Here is a 20,595-nt window from a genome sequence, read left to right as displayed (position 1 = left end):
TCCCGCTTTAAGCCTCGTACACACGATCGGATTTTCCGCGGACAAAAACCTCGGACTTTTGTTCGAAGGCGTGCGCCTGGATTTTGTCTTGCATACGAAACGGCAAGGAATTGTCGGCCAACAAACACGAACGTAGTGACGTACTACGTGGTTTTTCAGCTCTTTAGTGCCACCTTTTGGGCTCCTTCTGCTAATTTCTAAATGGCAAAAGAGGTTTTTGATTTATGGCATTTTTTTTTTTACTGGTAATTGTCCGATGGAACGTACACGTGTGTACGAGGCTTTAGACTTCTCTCCAATGGCACAGCAAAAAAAAAATCTGACATGGGTTTAAACCATTTCCTTAAAAAAATAATAATAGTTGGCTTTATTTGCACTTAAAACATTTATTAAGAGGACCTTCTTGGATGGCATCAACTGTTTGGCTCTACTAGCCTGGATTTGCTCTTTAAAATACAGCAAAGGATATGTTGATGTAAGGTACACCATATTGTCAAAATTATACGGACACCATCCACACTATTTAAGCGTATAGAAAGACAATATTATTATTATCCTGTTGGATAAAAGGTGGGAAGAATTAGACCCTAGGTTAAAAATTTACTGCATGTGTCCATGCTGGGGAGATTAATGCCTCTAAGTGTATTGGTGACCATTAATACCGTGACAAAAAGTGAAAGACCACCATCTATGGTGGGTAGCACTTCTCACGGGCTTCACCGATGGCTTCAGTTTCTTCAGCGACGGCTTTCCCTTCCCCTGCTCTCCACGGGCATTACGGCAGCTTCCGTTTCCTCCCTCCTCCTCGGTGGCCAATTGGGACTCTTCTCAGCCGATCGGAAAATGGGTCTCAGACCTGCTTCTGATTGGCCGGATTGAGGATCAGTGTTTCAATAGCGAATATTCATTCGCTGTTGTAACCCCTGAGTGGGCTCCTGGCGCAATGCTCTGCGCAGCAAGCCCACCCTATTATGAAGCCTATTAGAGCCTCTGACTCTAAATCAAGTGCTTAAAAAAAAAACATCCCTGGCACTGTAATTCACGTGCCTGGCGTCCTGAAAGGGGCTGGATGCAGGAATAGGGGGTAGCGGTGCCCTGCAAAATAGCAGCTGTGAATAGAGCATGGGGGGGGGGGGGGGGGGGAGACATGGCTAGAGGGGGTGGCGCTCCGGCCCCCCCTAATGGACAGGCTCCCACTGGTTGTCATCAGGACACAGGAGGGTAAATCTTCCAAAGAGAGAATTTGTGCAATTATCATAAAATCCATCTCTTGGAGTCCGGGATACACAGTCCTTAACCCTCAGGATATACTGCCACCTACAGAGGGATTGGGCACTGGCAAATATAAAAGCTGTAGGCCAACCCAGGAAAACCTCTCATACTACCAGCGTGCCTCGGTTTTGTAGTAAAGTAGAACATGATCATAAACACAGTTGCGTGGGACCTTTGTTCCTAAATAGGATTCCAGACAAGATTTTTAAGCGGAGTAGAAAATCTCCCCCCCCCAACTCTTTGAAATAATCAAATTTTGTTGCTTTGCAGTTGAAAAGACAGTTTTTGTTTTACCCAGCTGTATTTACTAGTGCAACTTAAAACATCCAAGTGAAAGATATAACACCAACATGTTAGGGAAAACATTTTTTAAAAATTAAAAAACATAAATCTCTGAGTTGGAAAAAGGATCACCCCCATTGTGTCAGTATTTTGTTGAACTGCCTTTTGCTTTAATTCCAGCCTTTAGTCTGTTGGGATTTGTCTCTACTAACTTTGCATATCTAGGCTTTGCAATACTTGCCCGCTCTTCCTTGTAGAACCACTCAAGTTCAGTAACATTTGATGGTGACCGTTTGTGGACTGCAGTCTTCAGGTCATTCCACAGATTTTCAATGGGGTTTAAGTCTGGGCTCTGACTAGGCCATGCAAGGACATTCACCTTTTTTTCTCCTTCAACCACTGTGTGCTCATTTTTGCTGTGCGCTTTGGGTCATTGACATGTTGGAAGGTAAACCTTCTTCCCATTGACAACTCCATAACAAGATATTTCCCCCTGCGTGCTTTGCTGTAGGAATGGTGAGCTGTATTGGATTTCTGCCAGACATATCATTTGGTGTTGAGGCCAAATAATTAACTTTCAGTCCCATCCGACCAGAACACCTTTTTCTATGTGGCCTCAGAATCTTCATGACTGCACATGGCCTTTCTTGAGGAGTGGCTTTTTTTCCTGCAACCCTCCCATACAAGCTACATTTGTGGTGAATTTGTGATATTGTTGTCACATGCACACAATGGCCACTCTGTCATAAATTCCTGCAACTGTTTCAGAGTTGCTGTAGGCCTCTTGGTAGCCTCTCTGACCAGTTTCCTCCTGGCTCTTTCATCCAGGTTGGAGCAACGTCCTGATCCAGGGAGGGACTGTGTTGTACCAAATACTTTCCCCCTTCTTAATAATAGACTTCACTGTGCTTCTAAGCATTGACAAAGCCTTTGACTTTTTGTGCCTGTCCACAACCTTACCTCGGAGATCCCAGTGACAGTGCCTTGCCACACATAGTTCATGGTTTGCTTCAGTAGCACTACCAGGGACTGAAATGCTCCAGGGAAGCTTGTCATGCTGAGCTAATCCAAAGGACCACAACTGATCACAGTTGAAAGTCAATGGCTTTGTATGCCATTGAGAACGTGATTATCTACACCTGATTGAGTTTACAAGTCATTTTTAGGAGGGGTGGTCCTTTTTCCAACTCAGTGATTCTGTTTTTTAATTTTTTTCTGACATGTTGGTGTTATATCTTTCACTTGGCTGTTATAAGTTGCACAGAGTAAATACAGCTGGATCAATCAAAAACGGTATCTCAGGCTGCAAAGCAACAAAATGTGATTATTTTAAAAAGGGGGATGATTCTTTTCTATACCCATTGTACCTGTTCTGCAGCTGCTCCGGTCTGGTCCCAGGCTGAGCTGTCAGCGGCGGCTTCATTGTGTAGGAGAGGCAGCTGACAACGGAAGCCCCATAGTAAGTCTATGGGTGACGTCACTTCCCAGCTTTCTCCTGCACATAGAGGGCGTCGCTGAGGACCGGAGCGGCTTCAGAACAGGTAAGTATAGCGATTTTTTTCTTTACAGGGCTAGATAGATTAGGCTTAGAAATTGACAGAGTAGGGTTAAAGTTAGTTAGGTTTTGCCTTTGCTTCCACTTTAAGCCCTGTAAGTTGCGAGGTAGGGCCTACGTGGATCGGACTTGTTTTTTCAGCACGATTCACAGAAGCTCAATTGGAGTGAGATCTGGAGAATTTGAAGCCAAGTCAACACTTTGAACTCGTTGTTGTGTTCCTCAAACCATTCTTGAACCGTTTTTGCAGTGTGGCAGGGAACATTATCCTACTGAAAAAGGCCAATGCCATCGGGGAATACCATTTTCATGAAGCGGTGTACTTGGTCACTAACCATGTTTAGGTAGGTCAGGGATCCTCAAACTACGGCCCTCCAGCTGTTGCGGAACTATGTGTCTCATGAGGCATTGTAAAACTCTGACATTCACAGACATGACTAGGCATGATGGGAATTGTAGTTTCTGAACAACTGGAGGGCCATAGTTTGAAGACCCCTGAGGTAGGTGGTACTTTTTAAAGCAACAGCCACATGAATGGCAGGACCCAATGTTCCCCAGGAGAACATTGCTAAAAAGCCTCACACTGCCTTGGCAAGCTTGTATTCTTCTCATACTTTATCCTGGTGCCACCTCTTCTCGAAGTAAGCAACACACACACTCACCCAGCCATCCACATGATGTAAAAGAAAATGTAATTCATCTGACCAGGCCACCTTCTTCCATTGCTCCGTGGTCCAGTTGATGCTTTTGCACCCATTGTTGGCCTTTTTCGGCTGTGGACATGGGTCAGCATGGGCACCCTGACTGCTCTGCGGCTAGGCAGCCCCATACACAACTGTCCATTTTTTTTTCTGCTTTCAACACAACGCTTGAGGGACAACATGTTTACTTGCTGCCTAATACAGAGGGGAAAATATTTATTTGATCCCCCGCAGATTTTGTAAGTTTGCCCACTTACAAAGAAATGAAGGGTCCATAATTTTTATCATAGAGAGATAGAACATCAACCAAAAATCCTGAAAGAACACTACACAAATGTTATAAATTGAGTTGCAGCTCAGAGAGTAAAATAGGTGTTTGATCCTCAAGCAAAACATGACTTAGTACTTGGTGGAGAAACCCTTGTTGGCAAGCACAGAGGTTTCTTGTAGTTGGTGACCAGGTTTGCACACATCTCAGGAGGGATTTGGTCCACTATTCTTTACAGTTCCTCTTTAAATCCTTAAGGTTTCTTGGCTGTCGCTTGGCAAATCAAAGTTTCAGCTCCCTCCTTTAATTTTCTATAGGATTAAGGTCTGTAAACTGGCAAGGCCACTCCATTACCATAATTTGCTTCTTTTTGAACCAACATTTTACAATACATGGCCCCATCCATTGGCCCCTCAATGCGGCAAAGTCAGCCTGTACCTTTAGCAGAGAAACAGCCACAAAGCATCATGTTTCCACCCGTGGTCCGCATTTTTCTTCCTCCAAACACGGCGAGTTGAGTTAATGCCAAAGAGCTCAATTTTGGTCTCCTCTGATCACAGAACTTTCTCCCAATCCTTCTTTGAATCTCTTACAGACTTTCAGATGGGCCTGTACATGCGCCTTCTTGAGGCGGGGGAACTGTAGGATTTCAATCCATGGCGGTGCGTTGTGTTACCAATGGTTTGTTTGGTGACTGTGGTCCCAACTGCCTTGGGATCATTCACAAGCTGCTCCCGTGTAGTTCTGGGCTGATCCCTCACTTTTCTCATGATCATCTTCACCCCATAAGGCAAAATCTTGTATGGAGCTCCAGATCAAGGGCGACTGATGCTTATTTTGCATTTCTTCCATTTGCGAATAATCGCTCCAACAGTTGTCTCCTTCTCACCAAGATTCTTGCCGATGGTCTTGTAGCCCATTCCAGCCTTGTGCAGGTTTACAATCTTGTCCCTGACATCCTTTGACAGCTCTTTGCTCTTGCCCATGATGGTGAGGTTAGAATAAAAGATAGAGATTCTGTGGACAGGTGTCTTTTATACACGTAACAAGTTGTCGTTAGAAGCACCTTCTTACATTGACAAGACTAATCTGTGTACCACATACTGTTGTAGCCAGTCTGTGGGCGGTAGAATTATTGTTTGTTGGTAGGGGATCAGATACTTATTTTACTCACTGAACTGCAAGAATGTATAACATTTGTAACAAGTGTCTTTTCCGGATTTTTGGTTGATATTCTGCCTCCATCATTTAAAATACACCTATGATAAAAATTATAGATCCTTCATTTCTTTGTAAGTGGGCAAACTTACAAAATCTGCAGGGGGAATCTAGGATGGAAAAGGACCTGGGGGGGTTCTAGTAGATGATAGGCTCAGCAATGGTATGCAAATGCCAAGCTGCTGCTAACAAAGCAAAGAATATTGGCATTTAAAAGGGAATTAATTCCAGAGATAAAACGATAATTCTCCCGCTCTACGAGACTCTGGTCCGGCCGCACCTGGAGTATGCTGTCCAGTTCTGGGCACCAGTCCTCAGGAAGGATGTACTGGAAATGGAGTGAGTACAAAGAAGGGCAACAAAGCTAATAAAGGATCTGAAGGATATTAGTTATGAGGAAAGGTTGCGAGCACTGAACTTATTCTCTCTGGAGAAGAGACGCTTGAGAGGGGATATGATTTCAATTTACAAATACCGTACTGGTGACTCCACAATAGGGATAAAAAATTTTCGTGAAAGGGAGTTTAACAAGACACGTGGCCAATCATTAAAATTAGAAGAAAAGAGGTTTAGTCTTAAACTACGTAGAGGGTTCTTTACTGTAAGAGCGGCAAGGATGTGGAATCCCCTTCCACAGGTGGTGGTCTCAGCGAGGGACGATAGTTTTAAAAAAACAATTAGATAAGCAGCTGAACGACCACAACATACAGGGATATACAATGTAATACTGACATATAATCACACACAAAGGTTGGATTTTATGGGCTTGAGTCTTTTTTGGACCTCACCTACTATGTAACTATGGATCAAAAAGCAAAAAGTTAACTTCCCCCACTGTATATCTCCCTGAATTTCAGATGCCACTGTAACAAGATAATGTTATTCCCTTTACGTGTCAGTGGTCATAGAGTTATATAGCCGATCAGCCATATCTAATCTACATTTTCTATATCATCCAAAAACAGCAAAGTGCATGAAAAAAACAAAAAACAACCTTTTCTTTAAAATGATGAACGCACCATCAGGTTTTATTACAAACATGTTACTGTTCACAAGACTTTCACTGATCAACGCTGCAAACCGGCACAGTACAGTGGCAGAAGACAGTGAGCCTCATGTTCCAAACAAAATCAGTTTTATCAACCAGCAAAAAAAAAAAAAAAAAAAACACAAGAAAGAAAAATCACAAACCAGTGATCACCAAACCTATTTTGGGGAGTGTGGTGGGACAACAAAGCAACAAAAAAAATAACCAACTAAAAAACAAAGCTTCACCCAAATCTTCCACCGTGCTTAAAAGGTGATTACCCTGACCCCCCTGATGGGTGCAAAGGACGGCTTCACTCAGCTTCAGATTTTGCGTCTCTGAGAAAGTCATATCTGGTCTCTGGCTGGACAGTTGTCAGAACCCTTGTATGCAGTTTAGTAATGTCTCCCTGATCTCTTCTGGTAAGACCCCCAGCCATAGGACTGTATGGAAAGAAGACCAGAGGGAGAGATTCTATGGAAATGGTTCTCTGCAGGCTTATAACTGCTCTAGGTCCCAAGAGCTTGTGATTGACGAAGATAGAATTTTACTTCTTTTTATTAAAAATTAGCACCTCTTGAACTGAACTCGGCAGGTGAAGGTTTTTTTTTTTTATATGAGATATAACAGGGGAACAGTTGAAATTTTACACCGGGGCTGTGTAACTTTAAGCAACTGGCAGCATCTCAGTGATCCAACTAGAGCTCTATGGGTTTGTATCCCAAACATCTCCAGGAAGTCCACGGCTGTCAGATTCAGGTGCTGTGGAAAAATGTCTTTATTGTCATGAGCCAGACAAAATTGCAATGATTATCAGTTGACGCGTTTCGCACGAAAAGGAACAGTGCTTGTACACAATTGAAATGCTCACAATACAAGCTGTATAAAGGCGTAGATCAAATCAAACACCCAACACAAAACACCTGTAGTTAAAGAGCAATCAACACAAAACTTCACCGACATAAAAACATTTCTTAAATGCTAAAACATCTGATCATAAAATAGCCAAAACAAAAATAGATAATGAAAACATGTAAGCAAGAAATGTATTAAAACAAAAACATAAATAGAGAAAAAAATGAGAAAAAAAAAAACGTATGTATACCAATATAAATCACATATATCACTGTATAACAAATGAAGTCTAATTGTGTGATTTAGTGCTTATTATTAAAGACTTCTTAAAAACTGTTCAAGAATAAGACATACTAAACCATATACATGATGGAAAGGATGCACCATACACATGGAAATCAACCATATCCACATATATAAATCATGTGGAGGCAAAGTATTGTGTATATAAGCACAAATGAATCACAAATTTTTAACACAGGACCACTCTAGAAACCATTTTTTTAATCTTCTTTGAAAAGCAAGTGATTTTGGGTGTGCATTTTTTTTAATTTTTTTTTTTTTTATTTCCTCTGAGTGTTGAGAACACTCCTCTTGATTCCATAAGTGATTTAAATAGAAAGGCAAATTCGATAAATATTGAATGGTTTCTAGGGTGGTCCAGTGTGGAATATTTGCGATGCATTTGCGCTTATATACACACACAATACTTTGCCTCCACATGATATAGATATATCTATATATCTATATATCTATATATCTATATATAGATATATATATATATATATATATTTATATATACACTGTGTATATATCTATATATATATATATATATCTCTATCTATCTATCTAGATAGATAGATAGATAGATAGATAGATAGATAGATAGATAGATAGATAGATAGATAGATAGATAGATAGATAGATAGATAGATAGATATATGGACATGGTTGATTTTCATGTGTCTTCGGATCCTTTCCATCATGTATATGGTTTGGTATCTCTTATTCTTGAACAGTTTTTAAGAAGTCTTTAATAATAAGCACTAAATCACACAATTAGACTTAATTTGTTATACAGTAATATATGTGATTTATATTGGTATACATACATGTTTTTTTGCTCATTTTTCTATTTTTGTTTTTAATACATTTCTTGCTTACATGTTTTTATTATATATTTTTGTTTGGACTATTTTATGATCAGATGTTTTAGCATTTAAGAAATGTTTTTATGTCGGTGAAGTTTTGTGTTGATTGCTCTTTTACTACAGGTGTTTTGTGTTAGGTGTTTGATTTGATATACGCCTTTAAACAGCTTGTATCATGAGCATTTCAATTTTTGTGAACAAGCATGGTTTCTTTTCGTGTGAAACGCGTCAACTGATCATCATTGCAATTTTGTCTGGCTCGTGGCAAAGAAATTTGTACAGCATCTTTTGGATTCAAGTGTGCAATCAATCTTTTCTTCTCTTCTTGATATTGCCTACGGTGATGAGCCGGGATTAGCACCTTGGACCAGGTGTGTCCATTTTTTTTTGCCTGAAGCGCTGTGTGCAGCCTTGTTCTGTTGTCAGATTCCGGTAAATGTGCATCTGGGGCGGGTGGGATATTTTGGTCGAGGGGGGTGGGGGACTAAATAGGATAAATGCACTTAAAAAGTGTTACTAAACCCAGAAGCCTGCATTCGCTATATCTGGTCTCCCACAGCACATGGAAATGCAATCGTTTTAGTAAATATAAACTTTATACCTTTTATCATCAGCAGTATATAGCAGTCCTGTGACTTCTATCAGTGTCTGGTTAAAGCTTGTAGGAGGAGTTTTCATTCTTCCCTGACTGTCCTATGAGGTCGCAGGACCCCCGACCCTCTGTCTGGACAGTGCTGATTGGCCCTGTGCTGATCACCTGCACCCTCCCAAGAAAAAGAAAAAAAAAAACTCTCTAGCAATACACACCAAGCTGAGCATGTGCAGCTTGTCCCCTAGACTCTGTACTAGCAGGAGATGGATTGGGGACAGTGGAAGAAGGGGAGGGTCAGAGAAGACGGAATCAAACAGCCTTTTTTACAAAATGCAGTGGATTAACCCCTTAGGTTTCACAGTGAGTATAACAAGCATGCTTTACTGCATATACAGACTGATTTTACTGTTGTGGGTTTAGTAACACTTTAATTAAAAAAAAAAAAGTAAACTTATCCTTTAAATCTATCATGAAGCAAGACCATCGCAGTTTCAGCATACATAAAGTATGATCTAAACCTTAAAACGAATGACATTTAGTTTGCTAAAGCACAGTGGGGTTGATTTACCAAGCCCTGGTGCAATTTGACAGTTTAAAATTGCATGACAAGTCGCACCCCATGGAACTGTTCAAATTGTTGCGACTCAAGTTTGAAAAAAAGTTCCTGCACCGCTTTCTTGGGATTTCATTGCGACTTGCATAGACTTCTGCCAAATAAAGTCGCGATGAAATCGGAGGTGCAAATCGCACTTTGTCTTCGGCTTTGAAATCGAGCTAAAGTAGCGTGATATCAAAGCCGCTTTGGTGTAAACCAGAGCTAAAAAACTGGGGAATGCAAAATCTGGTGCAGCTCTGCACAGAAACCAATCAGCTTCCAGGTTTTATCGTCAAAGATTATTTGCACAAGCTGAAGTTAGACTATGGACAGTTGCACCAGATTTTGCACTCTGCAGTTTTAGTAGATCAAACCCCATGTCAAAATGTTTTTCTTCTGCTAAGTTTGCACCGATACTGGTATTGGTGCCGATACCAAGTATTTTCACGAGTACAGTGGAACCTTGGATTACAAACATAATCCGTTCCAGGAGAATGCTTGTAATCCAAAGCACTCGCATGAGTTTCCCCATAGAAGTCAATGGAAACGAAGATAATTAGTTCCGCATTGACTTCTATTACATGCAATACCGCATGTGGCCAGAGGTGGGGGGGGGGCGCCGGGGAGCCTCAGAAATACTCGGGAACAGCTCGGCTGAACTCAGAAAGGCTCGGAAACACTTGGGAGTGGAGTATTTCCGAGTGATTCCGAGTATTTCTGAACCGTTCTGAGTGTCTACGGCGCCCCCGCACCTCTGGCCAAATGTGGTACTGCACCGTCCATTAGCTTGAATTCTGCTCGTTTTGCGAGACAGCACTCGCAAACCGAGCCAGAATTAAAAAAAAAAAAAAAAAAGTTTCAAAACGCTTGTTAACCGCGTTACTCGTAAACCAAGGTTCCACTGTACTTGTGAAAATGCTGCAATACCTTTTGCAGTGCAATTTGAACCCCAAACAAAACAAATAGGCTCAAAACGCACAATTTGAACAGGAATGTGGTGCAATTCCTGTTCCCGAATCGCATGCCATTTCCCACACTGCTCCTGTGTGAACCCAGGTTTGTCAGTGATTTCAGCCTGGGTTCACACAGGAGCGCTGGGGGGGAACCGCATGCGATTCAGGCAGGAATCCCACCGCATTCCTGTCCAAAACGCATGCAATTCTTTGCAGTGCAATTTGAGCCATTCATTTTGTATGGGCGCAAATCACACCCAAATTCTTTGGTGAGTACTTGACCAAAAAATATCGGTACTTGCCGGTAAAAACGGTATCGGTGCGACCCTACTTTCTGCCCATCTCAGGTGCATTTATTTGCTCCGGACTAGCTTCCTACCTGACAACGTTGAACCATGTCTGCACACAGCTGCTTGCGGCCTCCACTAGGGGTAGTTCTGAGAGGGTGACAACACAGGAGAACTTTTGTGAGACTATTGTCACCCCAAAACAGGAAGTACCTGAACAATGACCTTCATGGTAGGATCATCAGGTGCCATTGCAGTAAAAGATTTCCAACTATTTTTAAAATGACAACATGTTAATGCTTATATAAAGAAAGTTCTAGATCGGTTTAGATCCAATTTAAATGCCACCCTTGTGGCCAAGAGGGATGGGATTGGGGGGGTGGGGTGTAGGGAAGGGTGTGTTTTCCTGAGCGCGCACACACGTGGGGGGGAGGGGCTACGGTACGTAGAATAAAAGAGTGAAGTGATTTAGACGCCTGTGTACTGCCCGAGTTCGCAGCAAACGTACTCAAACGCCTAGGCACAGCGGCAAAGGAACAGTTTCAAGAGCCGGCGGTCAACATTTTATGGAGACTGTACAAGTAGCAGCAGTTAAAAAATAAAATCTTTTTTTTTTTTTTTTTTTCTTTTAGAAATCAACACAAAAGCATCTGCTAATTATATCCAAATTTAAAAACATTTCTCTTCTCTTGTGATCAATAAATAAGACTCCGCCCCAATCTTCTCCACAATCATACCTTAAAGGATCAGTCCTAAAAAACTGGAAAATTCAATTCCGGGTGCAGACTGGTCAGCTGAATCACAGGCGGATTTAGATCTACTGGGACTTCAGGTACAAGTTCTCCTTGGAGGAAATTTCTGCTCACATTGCTGTGCATTAAAAAGGCATGCGATTTCATATGCATTTGAGCATTTTTTTTTTTTTTTTTTTTTTTAGGCGTAAAAAATGAAAAGTAAGCCAACTTGGACTTTGGATGAAACACCAAGCACTCAGACAAAAAAAAAGTTGAATACTTACCTGTCTCGCCACCCCCAATGTCGCCCATATTCACTCTCTCGAAGAGCTAAGCATATGATAACTTTGGATATGCTGGATGGCTGCACCCGCAGCTCTGAGATTCCTTCCACCAGCCCTTCTATCTCTATAGGAAATACATTGGGGTATCCTGAATGGCTGCACCTTCAGCTCTGAGGTTCATTCCGGCAGCCCTTATATCACTATAGGCATAGCTCCTAACTGTCCCTGATTTTGATGGACTGCCCCCAATTTGGAGCAATGTCCCTCTTTACTCCTCATTTGTCCCTCATTTTGGTCTGATCCATATAGTTGTATCTAAAAATGCATTTTTAGCTTTTAAAAAGTGTTTCCCAGTGCTAAACCTTTCATCCGAATTCTAAATTGCTGCGTTTGTAAATTTTAAAAGCCAATATAAAGGAATAGTAGTGGTAAAAAAAAAAGCCCTTGTAGATTTAATAAACTTTTTTTGGTTAATTCTCCTTTAAGGGGGTGTGGCAGGGGGCGTGTCCTATGCCTACATACGTTTGCTAGTAGGTGTTCCTCATTCCCATCTCAAAATGTTGGGAGGTATGCTATGCTGGATGGCTGCACCCTCAGCTCTGAGGTTCCTTCCACCAGCCCTTCAATCACTATAGGAAACACACCGGGGGTATGCCGGATGGCTGCATTCTCATCTCCGAGGTTCCTTCCCCCAGCCATTATATCACTATTGGAAACACCAGGGTGTGCTGGATGGCTGCACCCCCAGCCCTTATATCACTATAGGGCACACCAGGGTATGCTGGATGGCTGTGCCCTCAGCTCTGAGGTTCCTTCCACCAGCCCTTATATCACTATAGGAAACACACCAAGGTGTGCTGGACGGCTGCGCTCCCAGCTGTGGTTTCTTCCCACTAGCCCTTATATCACTAAAAAGGACACACACCAGGAGTCTGAGTCCAGGAATTCAGCTACTTTGTAAAAACTGTAGGCATACCAGGGGTTAAGCCTAATATGATCCTTGCCACACCTCAAAGACTTCTCTTCTCTCTAGTATTCACATCTGTTGTGCTCAAGGAAGACAACTTCTGGCCCTGCTCCTGCTCACTGCGGTCTCAAGAGCAGAGTCACTGGAACTGCTATGTCCTCCACTCCCGTTCTGCACATTCACAGAAGCCTTTGTATTATGTGAACTTATTCACAAAATACAAAGGCTTCTTTGAATGGACAGCAGAAAGGTGGGGCCGGCGTAGCTGCTGTGTGTGTGTGTGTGTGCTTCTCTCCTCTCACAGCAGGAGTGCATCCTCCGGGAGTGCAATAAAACTGTGTCATATAGGTAGTAGAGAGTTAGGTGACATGCACCTAATTGGACTTAACTCATAGTGTGCCTGCACTTTTTGCAAAGTTGCTGAATTATTGTAATTCCGCTTTAAAACCTCTTCGGTAAGCTTAGCTCTTCCAGCAAAGATTGGGGGCATGACAAGTACGGTCTTTTTATTTTGGGGCGAGCCGGCCCTTTAAGGGGATTTTAACGCCAGGCCATCCTGATCATGTGATCACTGTGAACAGCTGTAACAGTGGTCACGCGATCGGGAGCCCGTTCTACCAGCTCTTGATCGAAAACAGTGACTAGGAGCGGTTTATGACAGTGGCATCGCAGTGCCAAAGTGGCGGATTAATAGCATTCCCAACACAGAACATGTGTATGTATGTATATATATATATATATATATATATATATATATATATATATATATATATATATATATCTCTATCAGCACAGCGGTAAACCCCTTTCACACTGGGGCGCTTTTCAGGCGTTTTAGCGCTAATAATGGCACCTGAGAAGTGCTTCTCATGCCTCCCCAGTGTGAAAGTCTGAGTGCTTTCACACTGGGGCGGTGCGCTTGCAGGATGGGAAAAAAGTCCTGCAAGCAGCACCACTCTTAAAATGCCCTGCCCATTGAAATGAATGGGCAGTGCCGCAATACGGGCACTTTTAAGCCTTTCCTCGGCCACTAGCGGAGGTTAAAAGAGCCCTGCTAGCGGCCGAAAAGCATCGCTTTAACAGCGGTAATTTGCCGCTAAAACTAGCTGCGCTTTACCGCTAACACCGGCACCGCCCCAGTGTGAAAGTGCCCTTAAACCCTGCCACATATGTACGTAGGGCTGGCGAGAGGCAGTTAAAGTGCCCTGTATTTTAAAAAGCAACCTAGCGACAAAGTTACATTAAAGTCGAACTCCAGTGCGACTGAAATATATGCGGAATCCCTGCCAGACAGCACAGCCAGGTCCCTGACGTTTCTCTCCTTCCTCTCCAGTCACGCAGAACAGTTTGGTCAAAGACTCACTATGAGCCTACTGATTGGAAGGGACAGAAGACCGTCATCACTTTGCTCTCTGCAAGCTTCCATTGTTAGACTGACAGCACTGGGCAAAACGGAATGGCTTGAGTGGCTCCGAGTACCGCCCCCTTCCTCTAAGGCCCCTTTCACACTGGGGCGCTTTGCAGGCGCTACAGCGCTAAAAAATAGCGCCTGCAAAGCGCCCTGAAAGAGCCGCTCCTGTCTCTCCAATGTGAAAACCCCGAGGACTTTCACACTGGAGCGGTACGCTGGCAGGACGGTAAAAAAAAAGTCCTGCTAGCATCTTTGGAACGGTGAAGGAGCGGTGTTTATACCGCTCCTCCCCATTGAAATCAATGGGCAGCGCGGCTATACCGCCGCAATAGCGCTGCTGCAGCAGCGCTTTGCGGGTGACGGTAAAGCGCCGCTAAAAAATAGCGCCGGTGTGAAAGGGGCCTTAGAGTTCTGCTATGCAAAGGAATGCAGAAAAAAAAAAAAAAAGCTAAATATGAAGACATGTACATATGATATAAAGCAGAGCTGGGAAAACAGCAACCCTCCAGTTGTGGTTAAACTACAAATCCCATCATGCCTCTGCCTTTGGGAATCATGCCTGTGGCTGTCAGAGCCTGGCAAAGCCTCATGGGACTTGTAGTTCCTCAGCAACTGGAGGGCTGAAGATTGGCCACCCCTGATGCTTAAAACCAGGGGTAGGCAACCTCGGCCCTCCAGCTGTTTTGAAACTACAAGTCGCATGAGACATTGCAAGACCCTGACAAACAGAGGCATGACTGCTAGAGGCAGAGGCATGATGGGATTTGTAGTTTCACTACAGCTAGATGGCCGAGGTTGCCTACCCCTGGCTTAAACATTGGTCTTTATACTCCCATCTGGAGTTCACCATTGAAAATGCATGAATTTTTAATGGACTTCATCATGAAAGTGCTGCCACCCGCCACCCCCCCAGGCATCATGCAGTCACATTTCTCTTGCTGCATTTTCTGCAGAAACAGTCTTCTATTGAAAGGAAAAGTGAAATATCCAATCCTTATTTTACGGCGGAGCTGTGAACTCTGCAGTCCCAGAAGATACACTGGAAACCAGCCGGTGAGTAAACACCCGAAAATGAACCATCCCAGTCTGACCTTTTCAAAGAACAGCAACAAAAAAAAAAAAAAGGTTCCTGCAATCTCTGCCTTCAAAAACGGAAATCGCGAACATGAGCTTTAGATACATAGAGGCAAAACAAAATGTATTTTGTTATCATAAATGTAGACATAGAGGGGAAAAAATAACAAAACATAATAATAATAATAAACACACAAAATCGCAATTAAAAATTTACAATGGCCATGTCTGTGAACTTTAGAGCAATGAATACAACAAAAAAAAAAAAAAAATAATAAACAAAAAAATAATCATCATCAGACGGGCATCCCCAAAAAACTGCAAACCTGTAACCCAGGATATGAGAATTCTCTTAAAACAATAGTGTTGCAACATGCGCCCTGCATCGAGAAATCCATGTTTAGTAGCGAGTGTCTTGACAGTACGTTATAAAGTCGTGTTTGTTTTTTTTTTGTTAGACGGTAGAAAGGTAAGAGATATGTAAATTTTTGTTGAGTAGAAAATGTTTTTTTTTTTTTTTTCCTCTTTTATCTTCTTAAAATCAAACACTTGAAAAGGCACTTCATTCTGTAGGAGAAAGAAAAGCGGCCTCGAAAACAGGTCAACTGCTCGAAGCAAAAGGATAAGGATATGTCTGCATAGTGTAGGGAAAAACCAAGAGGGTGGAAAACGTGGGGGGGGGGGCAGATATGCTTGCTAGCATTAAGCGTGTTCTTACATCCTCTGTAGAATCAATTCATTTGGTGTTTTCCTTTATAAAAGCCTGAAAAGTTCTTTAACAATTTGTTATGAAAATTAGTGAAAAGCGTTCTTTAAAAATATTTTCGTTTTTTTTTTTTTTTTTTTGTTTGTAATCCTGTGTCAGTTGTTCGGTAACCAATGTGACGCTGAGAAAGCGGCAAGATTTTTTTTTTTTTTTTTTTGTACAAAACTAGGTCCCACTGCGGCAAATATTTTGTTCCGAGTTCAGCGGAAAGGATGGCTCCAGAGGGTTCAACGGCCTCCGTCACCAGTGGGAAGAATAAGAGGCCGTGGCAGCTTTTAAAAATCGATCGCCTTCTGCGGGGCTAATGTCATAGCAAATGTGCAGAAGCAAAAAAAATAAATGTGGGCCCCAAAAAGACGAGGTTTAGTCTGCAGCTGTTGCAGATCACAGCCGACCACTGGAGGGCGCCGTTTGGGGCTACCTGGTGCAAAGTTTATGCAGCATGTTGTAAACGTTCTCTTCTTTGCTTAGCCCTTCAAAGAAGGGAATCAAATCGAGCAATTCTGTATCCGACATGTCATCAAACCAGGACTGCACCGGGACCTAAAAAAATAAAAACAACACATTAGCCAGAAAACTCATTCATAGACTGCCATTCTAATGTTTTCATATACTGCACTGATTATGGCCAATAAATCCGATACAGCAATGGCTCTATAATATTAGACTTTATGGGATTTGAGTTATAACCATTTCCCTACTGGGCCAATTCGGACAACAAAATTACTTAGAGCCCCCAAACACTACATACACATATATATATATATATATTATATATTATATATTAGGGGTGCGCATCTTCACTGGTCTCACGATTCGATTACGATTATCTGGTCAACGATTCGATTCCGCAATGCACCACGATGCATCGCGATTACCGACGAACTCCCACTTCCACTTGGGCCGCCTAGGTGGCCTTTCCACCCTGCAATCTTCTGGGACACATTACAGTTCCCAAAAGATTGCCCAGCTATGCAGGACAGCGCAGTGAGACATGCGCACCCGGCTGTGAAGCTGCAAGCTGTCACAGCCGGATGCCCACAGTAGTACTGCCAGCGTTGTGGACAGGCAGAGGAGAGAATGGAGGGTTTGGGTGGCCACATCGCTGGATTGTGGGACAGGTGAGTGTCTATTTATTAAAAGTCAGAAGATACACTTTGTAGCTGCTGACTTCTAATAAAAAATTGACTGGAACTCCGCTTTGAATTAAAAATAACCTCACTCCCTTAAAAATTGCACTAATCCGGTGCACTACAGGGTACAGAGATTCACACACACGGCTGCTTGGAGGTCAGAAGGGATAGAATCCACAGATGACAAACAGCCCTGTGAAGTTCCCTGTACTGTCTCTGTGCTGACCAGTGGCAGCTGGTGCTCAAAATTTTTTTGGGGGGCACAAACAAACTGAAAAATACTGAACCTCCCCCATCAAAACGCAGCCACTGTGCCCCTCAATCGCAACCATCTCTGCCCATCAAACGCAGCCACCTGTGCCCAAACGCAGCCACCTGTGCCCAAACGCAGCCACCTGTGCCCAAACGCAGCCACCTGTGCCCAAACGCAGCCACCTGTGCCCAAACGCAGCCACCTGTGCCCAAACGCAGCCACCTGTGCCCAAACTCAGCCACCTGTGCCCAAACTCAGCCACCTGTGCCCAAACTCAGCCACCTGTGCCCAAACTCAGCCACCTGTGCCCAAACTCAGCCACCTGTGCCCAAACTCAGCCACCTGTGCCCAAACTCAGCCACCTGTGCCCAAACTCAGCCACCTGTGCCCAAACTCAGCCACCTGTGCCCAAACTCAGCCACCTGTGCCCAAACTCAGCCACCTGTGCCCAAACTCAGCCACCTGTGCCCAAACTCAGCCACCTGTGCCCAAACTCAGCCACCTGTGCCCAAACTCAGCCACCTGTGCCCAAACTCAGCCACCTGTGCCCAAACTCAGCCACCTGTGCCCAAACTCAGCCACCTGTGCCCAAACTCAGCCACCTGTGCCCAAACTCAGCCACCTGTGCCCAAACTCAGCCACCTGTGCCCAAACTCAGCCACCTGTGCCCAAACTCAGCCACCTGTGCCCAAACTCAGCCACCTGTGCCCAAACTCAGCCACCTGTGCCCAAACTCAGCCACCTGTGCCCAAACTCAGCCACCTGTGCCCAAACTCAGCCACCTGTGCCCAAACTCAGCCACCTGTGCCCAAACTCAGCCACGTGTGCCCAAACTCAGCCACGTGTGCCCAAACTCAGCCACGTGTGCCCAAACTCAGCAACGTGTGCCCAAACTCAGCAACGTGTGCCCAAACTCAGCAACGTGTGCCCAAACTCAGCCACCTGTGCCCGCCAAACGCAGCCACCTGTGCCCAAACTCAGCCACTTGTGCCCGCCAAACGCAGCCACCTGTGCCCATTAAATGCAGCCATCACTAACCTCCCACAATTACTTTATTTTAATAAATGTATTATAATGGATGCTGTGCCCCCGCTGCATGTGCTTTTAAAAAACGATGTCACTTCATACCAAATTTCACCGGTATATGATCATGTGACTGCCGGCTCGTCCCGCCCCTCTCCTCTCACGTGTCTCCTGAGTCCTGACGTCAGCGGGGAATTCTCAGTCCCGCCCGCTGACTATAGTTATCGTATCAGAAGAGAGGCGGGCGGGACTGAGAAACCCCTGCTGATGTCAGGACTCAGGAGACGGAAGAGGAGAGCGGAGAGGGGCGGGACGGGCCGGGAGTCACATGATCGTATACCGGCGAAATTTGGTATGAAGTGACATTGTTTTTTAAAAAGCACATACAGCGGGGGCACAGCATCCATTATAATACATTTATTAAAATAAAGACTTTTTAAAAATATGCTAGGAGTGCTTTCCCGGGAGGGGCGGGGCTACTAATAATGACATCACCGGACATCGATTTTCCGGTCCGTATGCATCGATGACGCATCGGGGACACCCGAATCGCGATGCAACGATTAATTTAAGCACCCCTAATATATATATATATATATATATATATATATATATATATATATATATATATATATATTTATATATATATATATATATACACACACACACATTTTTTTTTTTTTTTTTTTTGTACACACACACTATATACAGTATCTCACAAAAGTGAGTACACCCCTCACATTTTTGTAAATATTTTATTCTATCTTTTCATGTGACAACACTGAAGAAATGACACTTTGCTACAATGTAAAGTAGTGAGTGTACAGCTTGTATAACAGTGTAAATTTGCTGTCCCCTCAAAATAACTCAACACACAGCCATTAATGTCTAAACCGCTGGCAACAAAAGTCAGTACAGCCCTAAGTGAAAATGTCCAAATTGGGCCCAATTAGCCATTTTCCCTCCCCAGTGTCATGTGACTCGTTAGTGTTACAATGTCTCAGGTGTGAATGGGGAGCAGGTGTGGTAAATTTGGTGTTATCACTCTCACTCTCTCATACTTGTCACTGTAAGTTCAACATGGCACCTCATGGCAAAGAACTGTCTAGGGATCTGAAAACAAGGATTGTTGCTCTACATAATGATGGCCTAGGCTATAGGAAGATTGCCAAGACTCTGAAACTGAGCTGCAGCACGGTGGCCAAGACCATACAGCTGTTTAACAGGACAGGTTCCACTCAGAACAGGCCTCGCCATGGTCGACCAAAGAAGTTGAGTGCATGTGCTCGGCGTCATATCCAGAGGTTGTCTTTGGGAAATAGATGTATGAGTGCTGCCAGCCTGTCAGTACTCAGACCATACGCCGCACACTGCATCAAATTGGTCTACATAGCTGTCGTCCTAGAAGGAAGCCTCTTCTAAGGATGAAGCACAAGAAAGGCCGCAAACAGTCTGCTGAAGACAAGCAGACTAAGGACATGGATTACTGGAACCATGTCCTGTGGTCTGATGAGACCAAGATAAACTTATTTGGTTCAGATGGTGTCAAGTGTGTGTGGCGGCAACCAGGTGAGGAGAACAAAGACAAGTGTGTCTTGCCTACAGTCAAGCATGGTGGTGGGAGTGTCATGGTCTGGGGCTGCCGGCACTGGGGAGCTACAGTTCATTGAGGGAACCATGAATGTCAACATGTACTGTGACATACTGAGGCAGAGCATGATCCCCTCCCTTCAGAGACTGGGCCGCAGGGCAGTATTCCAACTTGATAAGGACCCCAAACACACCTCCAATACGACCATTGCCTTGCTAAAGAAGCTGAGGGTAAAGGTGATGGACTGGCCAAGCAGGTCTCCAGACCTAAACCCTATTGAGCATCTGTGGGCCATCCTCAAACGGAAGGTGGAGGAGCGCAAGGTCTCTAACATCCACCAGCTCTGTGATGTCGTCATGGAGGAGTGGAAGAGGACTCCAGTGGCAACCTGTGAAGCTCTGGTGATCTCCATGCCCAAGAGGGTTAAGGCAGAGCTAAAAAAATAATGGCGGCCACACAAAATATTGACACTTTGGGCACAATTTGGACATTTTCACTTAGGGGTGTACTCACTTGACCTTCTGCCAGTCTTCCGTAGTCCACTGGAGGTGCTTCATGCCGCAGGCAAGCCACTTTCTTAATATGCCATTTTAGCAATGACTT

General features: G+C 43.8%; 1 protein-coding gene across 2 annotated transcripts in view; it reads right to left on the bottom strand.

The window, feature by feature from the left end:
- Nucleotides 1–15,323: 15,323 nt before the first annotated feature.
- The window catches only part of CTDSPL (CTD small phosphatase like), a 127,833-nt gene continuing 122,561 nt past the window's right edge, over nucleotides 15,324–20,595 (bottom strand). For both annotated transcript variants that reach the window (XM_073629507.1, XM_073629508.1), the window contains one exon: nucleotides 15,324–16,535. In XM_073629507.1, the coding sequence (XP_073485608.1) occupies nucleotides 16,410–16,535 (126 nt within the window). In that variant the 3' untranslated portion in view covers nucleotides 15,324–16,409. The remainder of the gene's footprint in view (nucleotides 16,536–20,595) is intronic.

Source organism: Aquarana catesbeiana, linkage group LG05, assembly GCF_042186555.1.
Source record: "Aquarana catesbeiana isolate 2022-GZ linkage group LG05, ASM4218655v1, whole genome shotgun sequence".
Lineage (NCBI taxonomy): Eukaryota > Metazoa > Chordata > Amphibia > Anura > Ranidae > Aquarana > Aquarana catesbeiana.
The sequence above is the reverse complement of the archived record's forward strand: the minus strand, read 5'-3'. Positions and strand labels throughout refer to the sequence as shown.